The sequence below is a fragment of the Mirounga angustirostris genome, unplaced genomic scaffold, assembly GCF_029215605.1.
Source record: "Mirounga angustirostris isolate CCGP_5_RB_7025 unplaced genomic scaffold, mMirAng1.0.hap1 SCAF_6, whole genome shotgun sequence".
In the NCBI taxonomy this organism is placed as follows: Eukaryota; Metazoa; Chordata; class Mammalia; order Carnivora; family Phocidae; genus Mirounga; species Mirounga angustirostris.
Genome location: NW_026991714.1, coordinates 2,256,917 through 2,273,947, shown reverse-complemented (window position 1 = coordinate 2,273,947; position 17,031 = coordinate 2,256,917). Strand labels below are relative to the sequence as shown.

General features: G+C 60.7%; 1 protein-coding gene and 1 long non-coding RNA gene across 3 annotated transcripts; one reads left to right on the top strand and one right to left on the bottom strand.

Moving 5' to 3' along the window:
• Positions 1-498: 498 nt before the first annotated feature.
• On the bottom strand, positions 499-6,097 carry LOC123845817 (uncharacterized). Its single transcript, XR_006791105.2, has 3 exons — positions 5,962-6,097; positions 4,523-4,592; positions 499-1,877 (listed from the first exon to the last, which is right to left on the bottom strand). It is a non-coding gene; the product is annotated as an uncharacterized LOC123845817 (long non-coding RNA).
• On the top strand, positions 5,866-15,566 carry NES (nestin). Of its 2 annotated transcripts, none has more exons than XM_045876652.3 (5): positions 5,866-6,022; positions 6,133-7,489; positions 8,448-8,572; positions 10,246-10,319; positions 10,798-15,566. In XM_045876652.3, exons 2-5 carry the CDS (start codon positions 6,530-6,532, stop codon positions 15,057-15,059), a joined length of 5,421 nt encoding a protein of 1,806 aa, XP_045732608.1. In that variant the 5' UTR covers positions 5,866-6,022; positions 6,133-6,529; the 3' UTR covers positions 15,060-15,566. The 2 variants fall into 2 exon arrangements, with proteins under 2 accessions (XP_045732608.1, XP_045732606.1); XM_045876650.3 differs by having other exon boundaries at positions 10,576-15,566.
• Positions 15,567-17,031: the final 1,465 nt, after the last annotated feature.

Genomic DNA, 17,031 nt, shown 5'->3' with positions numbered 1-17,031 from the left:
CAAGTTCTGCCTGCAATTAACTTCTTGCCTCTTGCGTTGGTCCAGAGAACATTCTGACAATAGTTCAGGGCAGGAACTGCAGCTCTCCAGGGAGGGCAGAAGAGGGAGCCTGGGATCAGGATGGACTGCTGTTCATTCCTAGACTGTTGGAGTGCCGGGAGGGGAAGCCGCCAAGGCCCTCAGGACAGATCCCAGGTGAATCAGCCTGCAGCAGGCGGCTGGTCTGTGCACCAACAGGGCATTGTCTCCCTCGGTAACACCTGCTGCAGGACAGAAGCAGGTGACGGTCGGTCGCCTCTGTCCGGGCTGGCCTCTGGCCACACAGCTTCCACCTCACAGGCCTGTTTCCTGGACCCACAGAAGAAAAGCCTGGGCCCTTTTACCCAAGAGCCCCCACAGGCCCAAGATGACCCGTCCTCTGTATTTATTTTCAAATGCTTCATGCACTCTGTCATCAAGAATTTTTTTAAAAAATTTTTAAAGATTTTATTTGACAGAGAGACAGCGAGAGAGGGAACACAAGCAGGGGGAGTGGGAGAGGGAGAAGCAGGCTTCCCGCCGAGCAGGGAGCCCGATGCAGGGCTCGATCCCAGGACCCTGGGACCACGACCCGAGCCGAAGGCAGACGTTTAACGGCTGAGCCACCCAGGCGCCCCTGTCATCAAGAATTCTATTACACGCAGTGGCACACCTCTCGAGCCCCTGTATCTCTGACCTTCTCCACAGAGGGGACCGCCGTCCTCTCCTTGTTTTATCCTCTGCTTGCTTTCCAGACATACTTTGACTATGTCCACAGGACACACTGTTTTGCAGGGTTTTGAACGTTTAGGTTCTGCCCCTGGCTTTTCCTTCTCCGCGTGAGGCTTGTGAGCTTCGTCCACGGGGCTGTGATTCCACAGTTGTATCAAATGAACACACCTCATGGCCGGAAAAAATCAAACGCCTGATGGCGCCAAGAGGATGCGGAGCAATGGGACCTGCTTGTGCCCCGCTGGTGGAGAGCGAACTCGCACACCCACGTTAGAGAACGGTGAGGCATCCTTTGTCCAGTGAAGATGTGCGTTCCCTCCCAGACGGCGCCTGTGGGCCAGGAGGCCTGGGTGAGGGTGCCTGGGAGGTGTCGGGCACCAGGACCCACGTCCCCACCTCCCTCACCCAATGCTCCACTTCACAGGCAGACGTGAGCTCCTGGGGAGGACCAGGCACCGGGCAGGCAGAGGTGAGCAATCTGGGTTCAGGCCGGGGAGGTATTACTGTCCCACCTTAGATGAGAAGCTGAGACTCAGAGAGTTTAGGCGTCTCTGCAGGACTCCGACTCGGGTGTGACTCAAGAGCTGGCAGTCTGGACAGCCCTGCCCCACTGCTCCGGGGGCCTGCGTGCCCACCAGGCATGCGGCGGGGTGTCTGTGCCCTCCGTCAGTGGGGTGCCCCGGCCCAAACTCCGCCCTGGGGTGTGGTCTGTGAGGCAGCAAACACCTGCCGGGAGCTCCGTGTGGGCAGGACATCCAGGCACTGGCGGCCCAGCCCGCGCCCCCCATCCCACCTCCAGTGCACCCCCAGCAGCTCCCCTGTCCTTCTCTGTCCGCTTCTCCCAAAGCTGGGTGGGCCGGTGGTGGTGGGAGAGAGAGACTCAACTCTAACCAGGGGAGAGGGGCTTGAGTCCCAGGTCGGTCACCACCTGGCTCCGTGTGGCCCACAGTGGCCCCGAGTGAGATGACAGGAGAAGCATGAGGGACGTAGAGACTGGACTTCTCCACGGGTCCCCTCTGACTCATCCTGTGATCCCACCATCTGCTTCATTCCCGGAGAGAGGGACGCGCCGTCCGAATTCTGATTGTGTGGTCTTGGATAGGTGACTTAACCTCTTGAGTTGTCTCCTGCAGTGGAAATCATGGCCGATCACAATAATGTTACCTGCCTCACTCCCTAAATCGTAGTTTTTAGAAATTCGGTTTCAGGGGAGGATGTGGCGCTTCTTGAGGCAACAGCGGCCCCTGGTGGCCTCGCCCCACGACAGGGCACAGACCCGTGCTCACTGAGCCAGGAGTGGGAAGGCTGCCTCTTTGCGGGGTGCTCACCGAACCCCAGACGCGGAGGGCCGGAGATGGAGAGGGACAGCGCGTCTCTGGACCTTCTCTCCCAGAGCAGCCTCATCCACGCTCATGCCCGCCCCCCCCATCTGCCCCGCTCTGCCTTCATCCTTCTAAATCGGAGCCCCGCCCTGCACACCTCCCCAGGCCACAAGCAGGGGGTCTTCACGGTCCCTCCGCTCCATCCCCACATCTCACTCTTCCTGGAGCTGACATTCTAAGTATTCCCACATCTCTTTCCCCCTCTCCACTCCCGGGCTCGGGTCTCATCATGTCGAAGCTTGGTGGGGGCATCGGCCTCATGACGGGCCAGGCTGCCTGTCTCTCCCACCGCCCCCCCACCCCAGTCCTCCGCAGTGATCTTCCTAAGATGCACATCTGACCAGGTTACCCCTCGACTGAGGTTAAAACCCTTCCATGGCTCCTCACTGCCTTGAGGGCAAAGGCCCCACTTTAACCACACTGCATCCTGCTTTGCCTGCCTGTCTACGGATCACACTCTGCAGCCCCATGTGTCGGATAGGCCCAGACGCTCCCGGGGATGGGGGTCCACATGAGTCCTCCGTGGTTCCTTTGCAACATTTATTCAGTGCGTATGGTGCCCCTAGCATTCAAGAGGGGTTTGTGAATACTGTTCCAATACATGAATGAGAAAACCCAGAAGGGTACGCTGACGCCTCCAAGTGGCCTAGAGGGACTGGGCTCTTTGTTCAGTGCTCTCTCCACCCTACCTGCTGTCTCTCCATCAGCCCCCTGGCCAGGAGGAGAGAGGGCCAAGCCGGCCAATGCCAGCCCCATGCCCGCTAGCTGGAAGGAGCGGGACAGGGAGGCAAAGGGAGGGGCTAAGTTAACGATAGATGCCCTGGGCTCTGCGTTCTGAGGCAAAGAAGGTGGGAGAGGAGAGGTAACCAAACTGAGACCCTCTGAGATCTCCCTGACCCCCTCTCCGGTCCCTTCAGGACATCTGGCAGACCCCCTCCGAGATTCTTTGTCCTCCTAGGAGGGGGAAACGGGTGAGTGTTGCTTACCCAGTGCTGTAATCAGCCCCCCTCAGGCATGGACCTCCCCCGGGGCGGGTCCTTTCATGGAGTCCTCTTGGCACACCAAACCTCACCTGTCCCTCCCTGGGGCCCCCTCTATCCCCCGCCAACCCTGTCCACAGTCTGTTTCCCTTACTCAGCGAGGCCCAGAGGGCAGGTGAGCAAACTCCCGGCCCAGGAGTGGGACACCAGCGTGCCCTTCAGGCGGACCCCCACCCCTGAGGACTGGTCCCCTTGGGAGCCCACACCTACTCGCCTTGGGGGGCATCACACTTCCCCTCTGAGCCAAGGAGGGAGAAGCTGCAGCCTGCCTTCCAGGGCTGGCCTGCAGCCCAACGTGGCCGTCCCCATGTAGACGGGGTGCAGAGCCTTCCCGGCGGCTGTGGGAACGCTCTTCCGGGGGTGTGTGGTGCTCAGAGGCTGCCGCTTTTAGCTTTGGAGCTTAGCTGGGACATGAGTGTATTGAGAAAGTCTTCATGAAACCTTACTCCAAGTTCTCTTGCCGCCCCATCTTCTTCCTCTGAGATCAATTCCAACCTCTCAAGGTCCCTCTTAAAATATGGTATCCAGAACAATCCTCCATGTACAGAGGGCAAGGGGGCTCTCACCTCTGGTCTGCACACTCTGGGTCCGTTAATGGCTTACTTGGCTGGGCAGCCATTTTACAGTGTTGGTTCATGACAGCTGTGGTCTGCTAAGACCCTCAGGCTGTCTTCAGTGGATCCGCTCTCCTCTTCACTATTCCTTTCTTTTTTTTTTTTTAGATTTTTTTTTATTAATTTATTTGAGAGCGAGAATGAGATAGAGAGAGCATGAGACAGGGGAGGGTCAGAGGGAGAAGCAGACTCCCCGCCGAGCAGGGAGCCCGATGCGGGACTCGATCCTGGGACTCCAGGATCAGGACCTGAGCCGAAGGCAGCCGCTTAACCAACTGAGCCACCCAGGCGCCCCTCACTGTTCCTTTCTTAGGCTGTTGCCTTTGAAACCAAAAGCAGATTTTTACATTTATCCCTACTAAACGTCATCTGGTTCATTTTTTTCTATCTGTATATTGGACAAATGCGGCTTCTAGGCTTTCACCTGGGTCTTTAACAAAAATCTGCGACAGTTAAGACGGAGGACAGAACTCTGCAAGAAGCCCCACGGAGACTTCCTCTGCCTTCTGAGGAACATCTCTGGGGATGGCCACTGAACTTTGTGTCTGCCCACTGTAGTATCATGTGGTCCATGTGTCCTGGGCCCGGGCCCAGAAGAAGTGCAGCCAAAGGCCTCACAAAAATCCTGTAATCCAGTGCAACCCCGGGGGAGGGGGAGAGGAGGCCATTTGGGCCTCCATGCGCCCACGGAGGGCCTTCTTTTCCTGAATTGGTCATTGCTTCAAATATCACTTACCTGTTTACAACCTGCTGAGCGTCGATGTGGCTCTGTCAGGCCGTGGAGGCTGGAACCCACTGTCTCCTGCCTTTGGAAAATCAATACCACTCTTCTCAACATTCTAGAGCATCTTTGCTCCCCGTGGTCCCCAAACTCACCACCAGTGTTCATGGGAGAGTTTGCTCCAGTGTAATGGCTTTCGTGGGGATGGTCTTCAAAGACTTCCCCACACGTGGCTTGCTTGATCTTCGGAACAAGCTTATGGGAATGGGTATTAACCTCCTTTACCAACCAGATACACTGAGAGTCCCTTGGAGAAGTTACGCAATCTGCCCAAGGTCATTTAGCCAGAAAGTGCAAAAGTCAGACGCGGGGCTCTCTCCTGGACACAGGTCTTGGGAGCCCACAGCCCGGGCCAGACAGCAGGCTTTGTGGGGTAATGTGAGAATAGAGAAGCCTCAGCCTCAGGTCTGCACTGACCCTCAGTCAGTCCCCCTTTCTACACCCACTGACCCCTCCCGGGCCTCCGGTCCACGATTGGTAGTGGATTCCAAAGCCCAGCTGCCCTGGGGACAGGGGTGGAGGTATTGGTGGGATGGCCTTCTGGTCACTGTTCTACCCCCACCCAGAAACCCTGTCCATGCTCTGTGCTCCCCAGTTCTCCGTGGACACTTTGGGAGCTAAGTACTGTTTTTTTTTTTTTTTAAGTTTTTGTTTGTTTGTTTTTTAATTTGACAGAGACACAGCGAGAGAGGGAACACCAGCAGGGGGAGTGGCAGAGGGAGAAGCAGGCTTCCCCCAGGGCAGGGAGCCCGATGCGGGGCTCGATCCCAGGACCCTGGGATCATGACCTGAGCCGAAGGTAGACGCCCAACGACGGAGCCGCCCAGGCGCCCCAGGAGCTAAGTACTGCAATAATCTCGCTATATTTATCCCCACCAGCTGACCCTGAGCGTCCATCCCTGCTGCCTTCACAGACCAAACTATGAGCCCCTCCGGCGATGGCGGCTGACACATCACAGGCAGGGGTTAACACTTCCTAGCCTAAACTGGGTTTACATGAGCAGCAGTTCCCTCCCCAGAGATCCCCTCCGTCCCCTTGTGGCCCTGCTGCCCTTTACTCTGCGTTCTCCACACCTTACCTGTCCCTCACTTCCTAGCTCAAGGGCGCCCTCCTCCGCTTCCAGAACTGCAGAATCCTCAAAGGGATGTTTTGCGGATTCAGTCAGGGAATGCCAGTAAGATGTTAGAACACGACCCGGCCCCTTACAAAGGCTCAGGAAACGGGCTGGTTGCGAGGCAGCGGGCCTCTTCTTTCCGCCTGCTTCCTCCTCCGGGCCTGGTCTGCGCACCACCAGGGGGCCCCCTCTGCCCATGAAACCCTCCCGCCCCCGCCCCACACAGCGAGGGAGGGATGGCGCCCCTTTGCCTGAGAACTGGGGGAGGCCTTGGCCTACCTGAAACGCGGGTTCGTGAGCCTCGGGCCCCACGGAAGAGCGGTAGGAAGGAAGGATGGAGGTGAGTCGGGGGCGCGCAGCCCTCCCCGGACCTCCCGGGTTCCCGGCGTGTGCGCGCGTGCTGCGCCCTCCCAACAGAACGTGTGTGTCCTTCTGCCCTCTCTCTGCAAGGCCGCCTTCCCCCGGCATTTCTGGCAGCAAAACAGACCAACGGCCAGCGGCCCCGTGAGATGCCCCTCACTGCTCCCATTTTACGGATGAAGAAACCGAGTCTTGAGTTCCGGAAGTGGTACCGCTCCGGGGTGTGCTGGGTAACAGAGACTCGCCCCGTCCCACCCCCTCCCCCCACCCGGGCCTCGGTCCCCGGGGCCCCCTCCACAGGCCCAGGTCTGGGCACGGCCTCCTTCCCCAGAAAGCCACTCGGTGGGATCGGATTCCCCGGGCAGCCGTCCAGATCGGCTCCAGGCTCCGGCACAGCGCGGCGCCCGGACGCGGGCCCGGCCCGCTTCCCGAACTCCAGGGGTTAAGGCTCGGGTCCCGCCCCTTTTCCCGCCTGGCTGGCGGGAGTATGAATAGCCTCGTTCCCACTCCCGACGTTCAGTCGCTCGGCTGCTCCTCGCTCCGCCCCGCCATTGTCCCCGCCGGGCTCCCTTCTCCCTCCCCGTCCGTCCTAAGAGCTCTGAGAGTTGCTGGCTTCTCCCGCCGCCCCGCGTCTCTCCACCTTCGGTGGGTCAGACTTGCGAGCAAGATGGAGGGCTGCCTGGGGGAGGAATCTTTCCAGATGTGGGAGCTCAACCGGCGCCTGGAGGCCTACCTGGCGCGGGTGAAGGCCCTCGAGGAGCAGAATGAGCTGCTCGGCGCGGAGCTCGGGGGCCTCCGGGCACAGACCGGGGACGCCTCCTGGCGCGCCCGTGCCGACGACGAGCTGGCGGCCCTGCGGGCCCTCGTCGACCAGCGCTGGCGGGAGAAGCACGCGGCCGAGGTGGCGCGCGACAACCTGGCGGAAGAGGTGGAGGGCGTGGCGGGCCAGTGCGAGCGGCAGCGGCTGGCGCGGGAGCGGGCGGCGGCCGAGGCGGCCCGCACCCGGCGTGCGGCCGAGGCCGAGAAGGGCGCCCGGGCGCGGCTGAGCTCCCGGGCGGCGCAGCTGGAGCGCGAGCTGGAGGCCGTGTGCGCGGCGCACGAGGAGGAGCGCGCCGCCCTGAGCGCCCGGCCCCGCGCGCCCGGCCGCGCCGCCGCGCCCCGCGGGCCCCCCGCGCCCGCCCCGGAGCTGGAGGAGCTCACGCGGCAGCTGGGCGACGCGTGGCGCGGGGCCGTGCGCGGCTTCCAGGAGCGCGTGGCGCGCATGGAGACGTCGCTGGGCCAGGCCCGCGAGCGCTTGGGCCGCGCCGTGCAGGGCGCCCGCGAGGGCCGCCGGGAGCTGCAGCAGCTGCGGGCCGAGCGCGGCGGCCTGCGGGAGCTACGGGCGGCGCTGGAGCAGAGGCTGCAGGGCGGCTGGCAGGAGCGGCTGCGGGCCACCGAGAAGTTCCAGGTGACCGGGGGGGGGGGGGTCGGGGAGCCGCGCAGGCCCCGTGGGGCCAGGGGCCCGGGAGCGCGGTGCGGGGTGCGGCTGCCCATTCAGGGGCCGCTTCAGAAAGCCCGTAGTGGTGCCGGAGGCCCTCGACTCTCCCAACTTTGTCTGGAGTCGGGTGGGGATGGCGGGCTTCGGAGCCGTGCGGAAGAGCACACCCCTGGCCGGCGCCGGCGGGCAGCGGAGCGGCCTCCTCCCTGGCCGGGGCCGCGGGCTTGTCCCCGCCTCTGCTGTCGCTCCGAAGATGCGCGGGCCACCACTCCCAGCCCCCAGCTCCCCCAGCGCTGAGTCGGCCCCGTTCCTAGCCGCCCTCCTCCCCTCGACAGGAGGGAGTCAGGGGCCCTCGAGGCGCGGCCACCAACCGGCCCTACTCCCTTGTCCCAGCTTCTCAGCTCCCCCCAGCACATTCCAGAAGCCGGGACAGCTGCTCCCCCTCACCCCGCGCAGATGGGACCAGCAGCTGGGAAAACAGCCTCCCGCCTGGGCCAGACAGAGGTCTGGCCACGGCCACCTCCCACCCCTTCTCTGTGAGGAGAAAGATTCCAGAACATGTGGGAAGTGGAGGGGGTGGGGGCCTGGTGTGAGGACCGACCAGGAGACAGTGACTGGGACCGTGCTCCAAGCCTCTTGATTAATCGTTTTTCCTTCTGCGTTCGCTTTCTCTCCCTCTCCTCTCTGTAAGCATCTCCTCTCCTCCCTCACCTCCCCCTCCTGTGGGAGCTGAAGTCCCGTTTCCGCTCCGCATCCTCAGAGAAGGAGCCGGCCCATGGGAGAGCCCGGGAGGCCATCAGCCTCATCTTGGGGGCTCCAGAGGGGGCGCTCCGGGCAGGACGGAGGGGGTAGAGGCAGGAGTCGGTCAGGGAGCAGGCTAGTTAGTGGGGGGCCGGCCCTTCACGGGCTGCCTCCCCTTGTTCTGCAGCTGGTGGTGGATGCCCTGGAGCAGGAGAAGCAGGGCCTGCAGAGCCAGATTGCCCGGGTCCTGGAAGGTCGACGGCAGCTGGAGCACCTCCAGATGTCCCTCAGCCTGGAGGTGGCCACATACAGGTATGGGTTCGTTGGGCCCACCCAGGTGCAAGGATGCACACGCGCTTGCAGGCCGAGCTCCGCCCAAGGAGCCCAGAGCCATGGGTGGTGGCCACTGGGCTACCGCTAGGTTCTGTGACTCTGGGCTGATTCCTACCGCACCAGGACGGGTTCCACCCGAGCCCACCTGTTCCGCCGTGGGTTCGGGACCAAAATAGTCTCCTGTGCCTGGGAAATCTCCCAAGGAGAGGCGAGGCTGCTGAGTGGGGCGGCCTCAGGAGAGACAGCTGGACACACGTGGGGCCTCTCCATCCAGAGCGCTGCCAAGGGGCTGAAAAGCCAAAGTGTGTGTGTGTGTGTGTGTGTGTGTGTGTGCGCGCGCATGCGCGTGCGCGCACAAACTCACGCTGAGGCGATGATGTCCTTGGGCAGCCCCACCAAGGAGAAATTGCAGGTTGGGGGTGGGGCACCTGACCCGGGCCTCAGTCTCCTTGTCTGGAGATGGGAGATGCGAGGGGTGACATCCAAGGCCCTTCCATCCTGAATGTCATGGGCCTGACTCCCCTCGAGCCCTAGCGCCCTGGCTGTGCCCAGCCCTTCTGCTGATCACATTTCCTGTTGGCTCCAGAAAGGCTGAGACCGAGCAAGTGCTGCCTCTCTCAAAGCCACAGTCTCTTCTGGGAAACTGGCCTGTCCGGCTGAGGACCCAGTGATGGAGCCTGAGGACGGGGCTTTGCCACAGGGTGGGGGCTGGGGCTGGACATGCAATGAGGACAGTACCCGGAGAACTCATAGGCCAACTAAGACAGCGGCCCTGGGACAGGATCAGGAGGGCAGGGGAGGCAGGGCCCTGAGAGGGAAGGTCAGTGAGGGTGTTGGGCTGAGGAAGAGGGCACTGTACCTCCACGGGGCACAGAGCTCAAAGCAGGTGCCCCGTCAGCAAGGACAGAGGTGAGACCATGGCAAACACTAAGCAGACTCAGAGTCCTTGAGAGGAGCAGGATGTTCTGCATCACCCCTCCCCCTCTCCGTCCCCTCCTATTCCCCGTGGGGCACGGAGGCAGGGTCATGGACACAAAGACCTCCATTGCCCCGAAAGGCTTGGGATCCAGAGTACTTAGAGGTCCCAGGATGAAGGCCTTGACCCCCAATCAAACCACTCAGGCGAAGGGTCTGGGCAGGCTTAACCACTGGTTTTTGAGGCATGAAAAGGATTTGGAGAGAGAGAGCGGAATTCATTTGCTTTTGTCTGTGACCAGCTTTGGGGCCCCTGGGGGAGAAGGAGGGAGGCTATCCCATGGGAACGGCCTGAGAATTCCCACCACCACCACCCCTCCCCGGGGAAGCCCCCTACTCAGACCCTCCGGAGGGCACTGTGGACAAAGGCAGCAATTAGCATGAGAATGTGCCCCACAGGATGGATGAGATCACTGGGAGGGGGGGGCTGTGTGGGTGTGTGCGCACTGTGTGGGAATCTGCCCTGTGTCCCAAGTAAGCGTGTGATGCTGTGGGGTGTGTCCATGGGACACCCCGGGTGCAGCCAAGTGTAATCCCACGCGTGGCCTTGTGCTGCAGTGGAAATGAAGAGGAATCGGGCAGGGCCAGGGACACAGGCTCAGCCGAGTCCTCCCTGGCTGGCTTGCCAGAGGCCTGCGGGCGGGTGGCTGACCCAGCATTTCCTCCCTCATCCGCAGGACCCTCCTAGAGGCCGAGAACTCCCGGCTGCAGACTCCCGGCAGCGCTTCCAAGACTTTCCTGGGCTGCCAGGGTAAGAGGAGGGGCCAGACCCTCCCCCCCACTCTCTCCTTCTTTGCCCTTTATACCCCAGAGTGATTCCTCTCCTGGGAGACCCAGTCTAGGTCTTGACTCCTTGGCCTCCTGTAGCAGTGAGTGTACTCTCCGCCCAGCCCGTGGAAGGTGGGGGCAGGGCTCATGGGTGCTCTTGCCAGAAGTGGTAGCTGCTTTGAAGCTCCGGGCCACCGCCAGTCCCTACTGACGCTGTTTCTTCCCCTCTGCCTTTCCAGACCCTAAGCTGGAGCTGCATTTCCCTGGGACCCCAGAGGGCCGGCATCTGGGACCTTTGCTCACTGCCCTGAGCCCTACTTCCCTCTCCTTGCCCTTGCCTGATACCCTTGAGACACCAGTGCCAGGCTTTCTGAAGAGCCAAGAATTCCTCCAGGCGCGTACCCCAACCTTGGCCAGCACCCCCATCCCGCCCACACTTCTGGCTCCCTGTGCCGTTACAGATACAGAGATCAGAGCCCAGGATGCCCCGCTGTCCCTGCTCCAGCCACAGATTGGGAGGCAGCAGGTTCCAGAGGCCCTGCACTCTAAAGCCAAGGTAGCCATCCCTTCCAGCATCCTGCCAGGACCAGAGGAGCCTGGAGGCGAGCAACAAGAGGCCAGTACTGGCCAGTCCCCTGAGGATCATATCTCCTTGGCCCCACCCCTCAGCCCTGACCCCTGTAGTTTAGAGGCCAAAGGTAGAGAACCCGGTGGGTCTGGAATGGCCAGCAGATTCCAGGAGGAAGGTGAAGGGCAAATCTGGGGACTGGCAGAGAAAGAAATGGCCATAGAGGTAAAAATGGTGAACAGTTTGCAGCAGGAAACATGGCAAGAAGATGGGGATCTGAACATGAAGGAAATCCAGGACTCCCAGGGTCCTTTGGAAAAAGAAACTCTGAAGTCTGTGGAAGAGGAAATTCAAGAGCCACTGATGTCTCTGGAAAAACAGAGCCATAAGGCACTGAGATCTCTAGAGAAGGAGAATCCAGAATCTCTGAGGTCTTTAGAAGAAGAGAGTTTAGACACATCAAAAGGTCTAGAGAAGGAGAATCAAGAGCTATTGATGTCTTTAGAAGAGAAGGATGCAGAAGTAGTGAGACCTCTAGAAAAAGAGACTCTAGGACTACTTAAACCTGTAGGAAAAGAGGACCCACAGACATTGCAATCTCTAGAAAAGGAGAATCAAGAACCAATGAGGTCTCTTGAAGGTAATCTAGAGACATTTTTATATCCAGAAAAGGAAAATCAAGAGTTAGTAAGGTCTCTAGAAGAGAACTTTGAGTCAAAAAGAGATTTAGAAAAGGAGACTCAGAAGCCACTGAGGTCTCTAGAAGATGAGAATCTAGAAAACTTAAGACTACTAGAAAAAGAGAACCAAGAGTCTCTGAACTCTCTAGAAGATGAGAAGCATAAGACCTTGAGACCTGTAGAAAAAGAGAACCAGGAACCACTGAGGTCTCTAGAAGAAGAAGACAAAGAGACATTGAGGCTTCTAGAAAAAGAGAACCAAAGGTCCTTGAGGTCCCTAGAAGAAGAGGAGCAGGAGACAGTGAGACCTCTAGAAGAAGACAACCAGGAGCCAGTGAGGTCTCTAGAAGATGAGAACCAGGAGACATTGGGACCTCTAGAAAAAGAGAACCAGAGGTCCTTGAGGTCTCTAGAAGAAGAGGACCAGGAGACAATGAGACCTCCAGAAGAAGAGAACCAGGAGCCAGTGGGGTTTCTAGTAGAAGACCTGGAAACACTGAGACTTCTAGAAAAAGAGAACCAGGAGACAGTGAAGTCTCTAGAAGATGAGAATCAGGAGACATTGGGACCTCTAGAAAAAGAGAACCAGAGGTCCTTGAGGTCTCTAGAAGAAGAAGGCCAGGAGACATTGAGGCCTCTAGAAAAAGAGAACCAGGAGCCAGTGAAGTCTCTAGAAGAGGAAAACCAGGAGACATTGGGATCTCTAGAAAAAGAAAACCAGGAGCCAGTGGGGTCTCTAGAAGAAGAAGGCCAGGAGACATTGAGGCCTCTAGAAAAAGAGAACCAGGAGTCAATGAAGTTTCTAGAAGATGAAAACCAGGAGACATTGAGATCTCTAGAAAAAGAGAACCAGGAGCCAGGGGAGTCTCTAGTAGAAGAAGACAAGGCAACATTGAGACCTCTAGAAAAAGTGAAACCAGAGCCACACATGTCTCTTGGAAAAGACCAGAAGATATTTAGACCTCTTGAAAATGAGAATCAACAGTTATTAAGGTTCCTAAAAGAAGAGAATGTAGAGACAATGAGATCTTCAGAAACTGAGAATCCAGAGTCACTAAAGTCTGCAAGAGAAGACTTGGGAATACTGAAATCTCTAGAAACTCAAGAGTCACTGTGGTCTCCAGAAGAAATGAATCAGGAGACAATGAAACCTCTAGAAAAGGAAATTCAAGAAGCACTGGACTCTGTGGAAGATGACCGAGACACACTGAGACCCCTAGATAAGGGGGACCAGGAATCACTGAGATCTCTGGGAGGGTGGAACCTAGAGAATCTGAGACCTCTGGAAGAGCTAGGTCAGGAAAGTCAAAGGAACCTGACCGAGGAAGAGACCCCCGAGCAGATGGAGAATCCAGAGTCTCCGAGGTCTTTGGAAGAGGAAGGACAGGAGTTGCCACTGTCTGCCAACCAGCAGGGGTGGGAAGATGTGGTGGGGGACCGAGAACTGGAGCAGGATTTGCCCCCTGGCAGGGCGGCAGCGGGCCAGGAGGCTGAGGCAAAGCTGGACGTGAGGGAGTGGGCTGGCTTCGCCGGGAAGGAGTCTGTGGGGCATGGACAGCTGCGGCTAGTGGCCGCAGGGGAGGTCTGGAGCACAGGAGAGGGGCACCCAGGGAGCCCTGAGCCCAAAGAGCAGAGGGTCCCAGTTGAGGGAGCCAGTGGGGAGGGAGGCACTGAGGGCTTCCGGGACCCCGAAGGGCAGCCGGAGCAAGTGGGGGTGCCAGGCCTCCAAGCTCCCCAGGGAGTGTCAGAGGTGAGAGAGCTGGTGTTGGAAGGTAGAGATGAGTCCCTGGGGGGTGGCCAGGCCTCCCCAGAGGTCACTTCGGGGTTAGAGACAGCTGTGGGCAAGTCTGCTGCGGGAAGCCGGCAGGGACCAGAGCAGGAGGTGGTGGGGCTGGAGGACCCAGGCCCCCCGGCCAGAGAGGAGGGGGAGGCGTCACCCATGGGCGAGGAAGGTTTGCAGGCAGAGAGGATGCAGGGTTTGGAAGGGCCCAGAAAGGACCCAGAGGAGGCAGCTGCTCTGGACCCAGAGCTTTCCACCCCGTCCAGGAAGAGCACAGACCCCTTGCAGCCTCCCAGGGGCTGGGAGGAGGCAGAGTCGGAGGCCCCGTGGGGAGCAGAGGCGGGGCTCCCCGCTGAGACCAAGTGCCCCTCTCACAGTGGAAGCAGTAGGGGTACCCCTCAGCCCAGGCCCCTGGGGTCAGAGGAAGCAGGAAAAGATGCAGAGCTAGTGCTGGGGCCCCCCAGCCCAAGGCCCACTGAGCCCCGGGCACCCACCCCAATCCCTGGAGATGCCCCTGGGCTCGAGCTCCTGGCTGAGGGGAGCCAGGAGGCTGGCTGGGGGCTGGAGGGCAGTGCAGAGGCTCTGGGAAGGCTGGAGGGGGAGCAGGAGAAATTGGGTTCTGAGGGGAGCCCTGAGGATCTCCAGGAGGAGGGGGAGGAGAACAGAGAAGACAGCGAGGCTGATGAGCTTGGGGAGACTCTTCCTGACTCCACTCCCCTGGGCCTCTATCTCCGGTCCCCAGCCTCCCCCAAGTGGGACCTGGTTGGAGAGCAGAGGCCCTCCCCTCAAGGGGAGGCCAGAGAGGAAGGCTGGGATCCTTCTGTTCCGGCCCCTGAGGGCTGTGGGGCTCAGCCTGGGGAAGAGGAGGAGGAATGTGGTCAGGACTCTGACTTGTCGGAGGAGTTTGAGGACCTGGAGACCGAGGGTTCTCTCCTTCCCAGCATCCCCGGGGAGGCTGTGGAACCTCCAGGCCAAGTGCCTCAGCTGCTGCTGGAGCCTGCAGCCTGGGACGGGGATGGGGAGTCCGATGGGTTTGCAGATGAGGAAGAGAGTGGGGAGGATGGAGAGGAAGACAGAGAGGAAGATGGGAGGGAGTCGGGGGCTGACCAGTGGGGCCCAGGGTCCTCTGTGGGCCCCCTTCCGGCCCTGAGTGGCCCTCAGAGAGGGAACTTCCTGGGGTCTGAGACCACAGATGGCAGCGTCCCCTGGGATGATGGCCTGAGGGGCATGGCAGCCGATGTTGGCATGACAGCCGATGTTGGCATGACTGCCCTGGAGACTGAGTCCCAGGACAGCACGGAGCCCTCGGGCTCGGACGAGGAATCTGGCCCTGTTCCCTTGGAGAGGGAGGACCAGGTCCCCGGCCCTCTGGGAACCCTCAGTGGGGTGGGAGACATGGGCCTGGGAGTGGGGGACAGCCTGGGTGTCAATAGCCAGGGCCCCAGCCTGAAGGAGGAGTTAGAGCATGTGAATGGGGGGGTGTTAAACGGGCTGCAGCAGTCCGAGGGAGGAGGGCAGGGGAAACTGGGGGGCCCTGAGGCGGACCAGGGCAGCCCCTTGGAAGAGGAGGAGGACGAGGGGAGTGCCCTGAAGGCCCCTTGGGCAGGATCTCCTCTTCACCTTGGCGTGGGCCAGTTCCTGAAGTTCACTCCAAGGGAAGGAGATGTCGACTCGTGGTCCTCAGGGGAGGACTAGGGAGAGCTCCTCCCTCACTGAGGACTCGGGGTGTGTGTGTGTGTGCGCACGTGTCAGGGGGGTCCCTCAGCCCCCTCCCTGCTCAGAGGCAGCACCCTTAAGTTATGATCCCTTGACCTGTGGCTTCTGTCCCAGAGGCTGGCCGGCCAAGGTGAAGCAGGGTGTGGTATGGGGGTGCGTCCCAAGAACGGAGGCTCCAGAATGCAACCCAGCCCCTCCGACCCTGCTGTCCCATGAGGCTTCAGCCAGCTGAACCACTGTAGGACTAGGCCCCTTTCCTCCCACACCCCTTCTCCCCCTCCTGCCATCTGGAAAGGGCTCCTCCCAGGGGAGGGGGCTGTGGTGGTCCTCACCACAGGGCTCACCAGCCCTGTCCCCCCTCGCTGCACCCTCTCGGGGTGTCTGGCCACTGGGTGAGGATGTGCTCCCAGGTCCTGACCCCCGTATTCCTGCCATGTTGTGTCTGGCTCATCCCTGCCTGAATAAAGTAGTTCTTCCGCCCCCGAAGTCTGGACTTTTCCTTCCCCAGTGTGGGGGCTCCTCAGGGCCGGGCGGAGTAGAGGAGACAGGGTGACTGGGGAAGAAGCTAATGTTGGGGAGGGGCTGCCTCTGAGGAGAGAAGGAACTGGAAGGCCTCATGGGGCCCAGGGAGGGCTGGGTGGCAGTCCAGGTGACCCCAGTGCTGGCAGAAGTCAGGCCCATCATCATCTCTGCCCACAGCGCTGATGACAGGGATTAGGCCTGGGGCCACCCCACCTTGTGCATCCTCCCCGCTCCCCCGGCCCCTCAGTGCCGCCAGGATAATGAGCCCCTTGCCTCCAAACCCAAACAGTCATCTGGCCTGCAATGTTGGCTCCAGGTGGCTGGGTCAGAGCAGGATGAGGGAGGCTGTGTGGCCTCTGGTCAGTGTTTAACCTCTCTGGACCTCAGACTCAGCCGCAGTGAGGGGCGCTGGGCTGGGTGACGGGGAAGGGGTTGGGGGGTGCCTTGGGGGCAGGAAGAGCAAGAGGAGGCTGGGGAAGGCCGGGGCGGGGGGGGCTGCAGCTTAGATCTTCAGTGGGACTTGCCTCCCGAAGACGGGATGAGGCCGTGAGGTGGGGGTAAACCGAAGCTGTCAGGTGTGAAGGAGCCAGGGGCTCTGCTGCCAACTGGGGTTCGGCCTGGGGTCCCCCCAGCCACAGCTTCTCCCCGCCCCCACCTCTCTCCCCAGGAGTGCTCTGGGTCCCTGTGAGGGGCAGGGAGAGACCAGGGGTTCCCAGGTTAGGTGGGGCCTGAGGCCTTGAAGTCAGGATACCCAGAGAGAAACCATTCCTGGCTCAGCTCCGCGGGAAGGAAGGGCAGGCAGCCCCTCCAAGTGTCCAGCTGGGGGCGGGGTAGGGGCGACCGAACAAACGTTCCACATTTGGAGGCCAGCCCAAGTCCGGGAGCAGGCTCTTCCTCTCCCCAGGCCCAAGGCTGAAGGCAGGGGGACAATGAGAGGATGGAACCCCAGCCCCAGTCCTAGCCCCGCTGGCTCGCACTCGGGTCCTCTGGCCAGAGGGGTGGGCGGACAGGAGGCGCCCCGAGAGACTCCCGCTGTCTCCCTCTCCACTCAGGAGTCTCTGTCTTGGGCGCCAAGGCCCTCATGTCACACACACCCCTGCCCTTGGGTGCAGGATGCTGTCTGTCCCCACCCTTCTGGCAGCCCAAGGCCCCCGCTCTCCTTCCTGTGCCCACTGCTGGCAAGGCCTGGTCTCAGCCCGCCGGGCCCGGGGGCCAGCACTTCAGCATCCAGGCAAGTAGGGCCCACCCGCTGCCCCTCTTCATGGGACAGAGGAGCCCTGTGCTTGATCTCCCCAGGCCCTCGGGCACCACCGCCTGGGCCAGGGGCCAAGGACAGAGGCCACGCCGAGCAGTCCTTCCCTGTCCCCGGGTGTCCCTCCTGCCCCCTGATGCTGGGATCCCTGGTCCCCTACAGAGTCACCCCCACAGT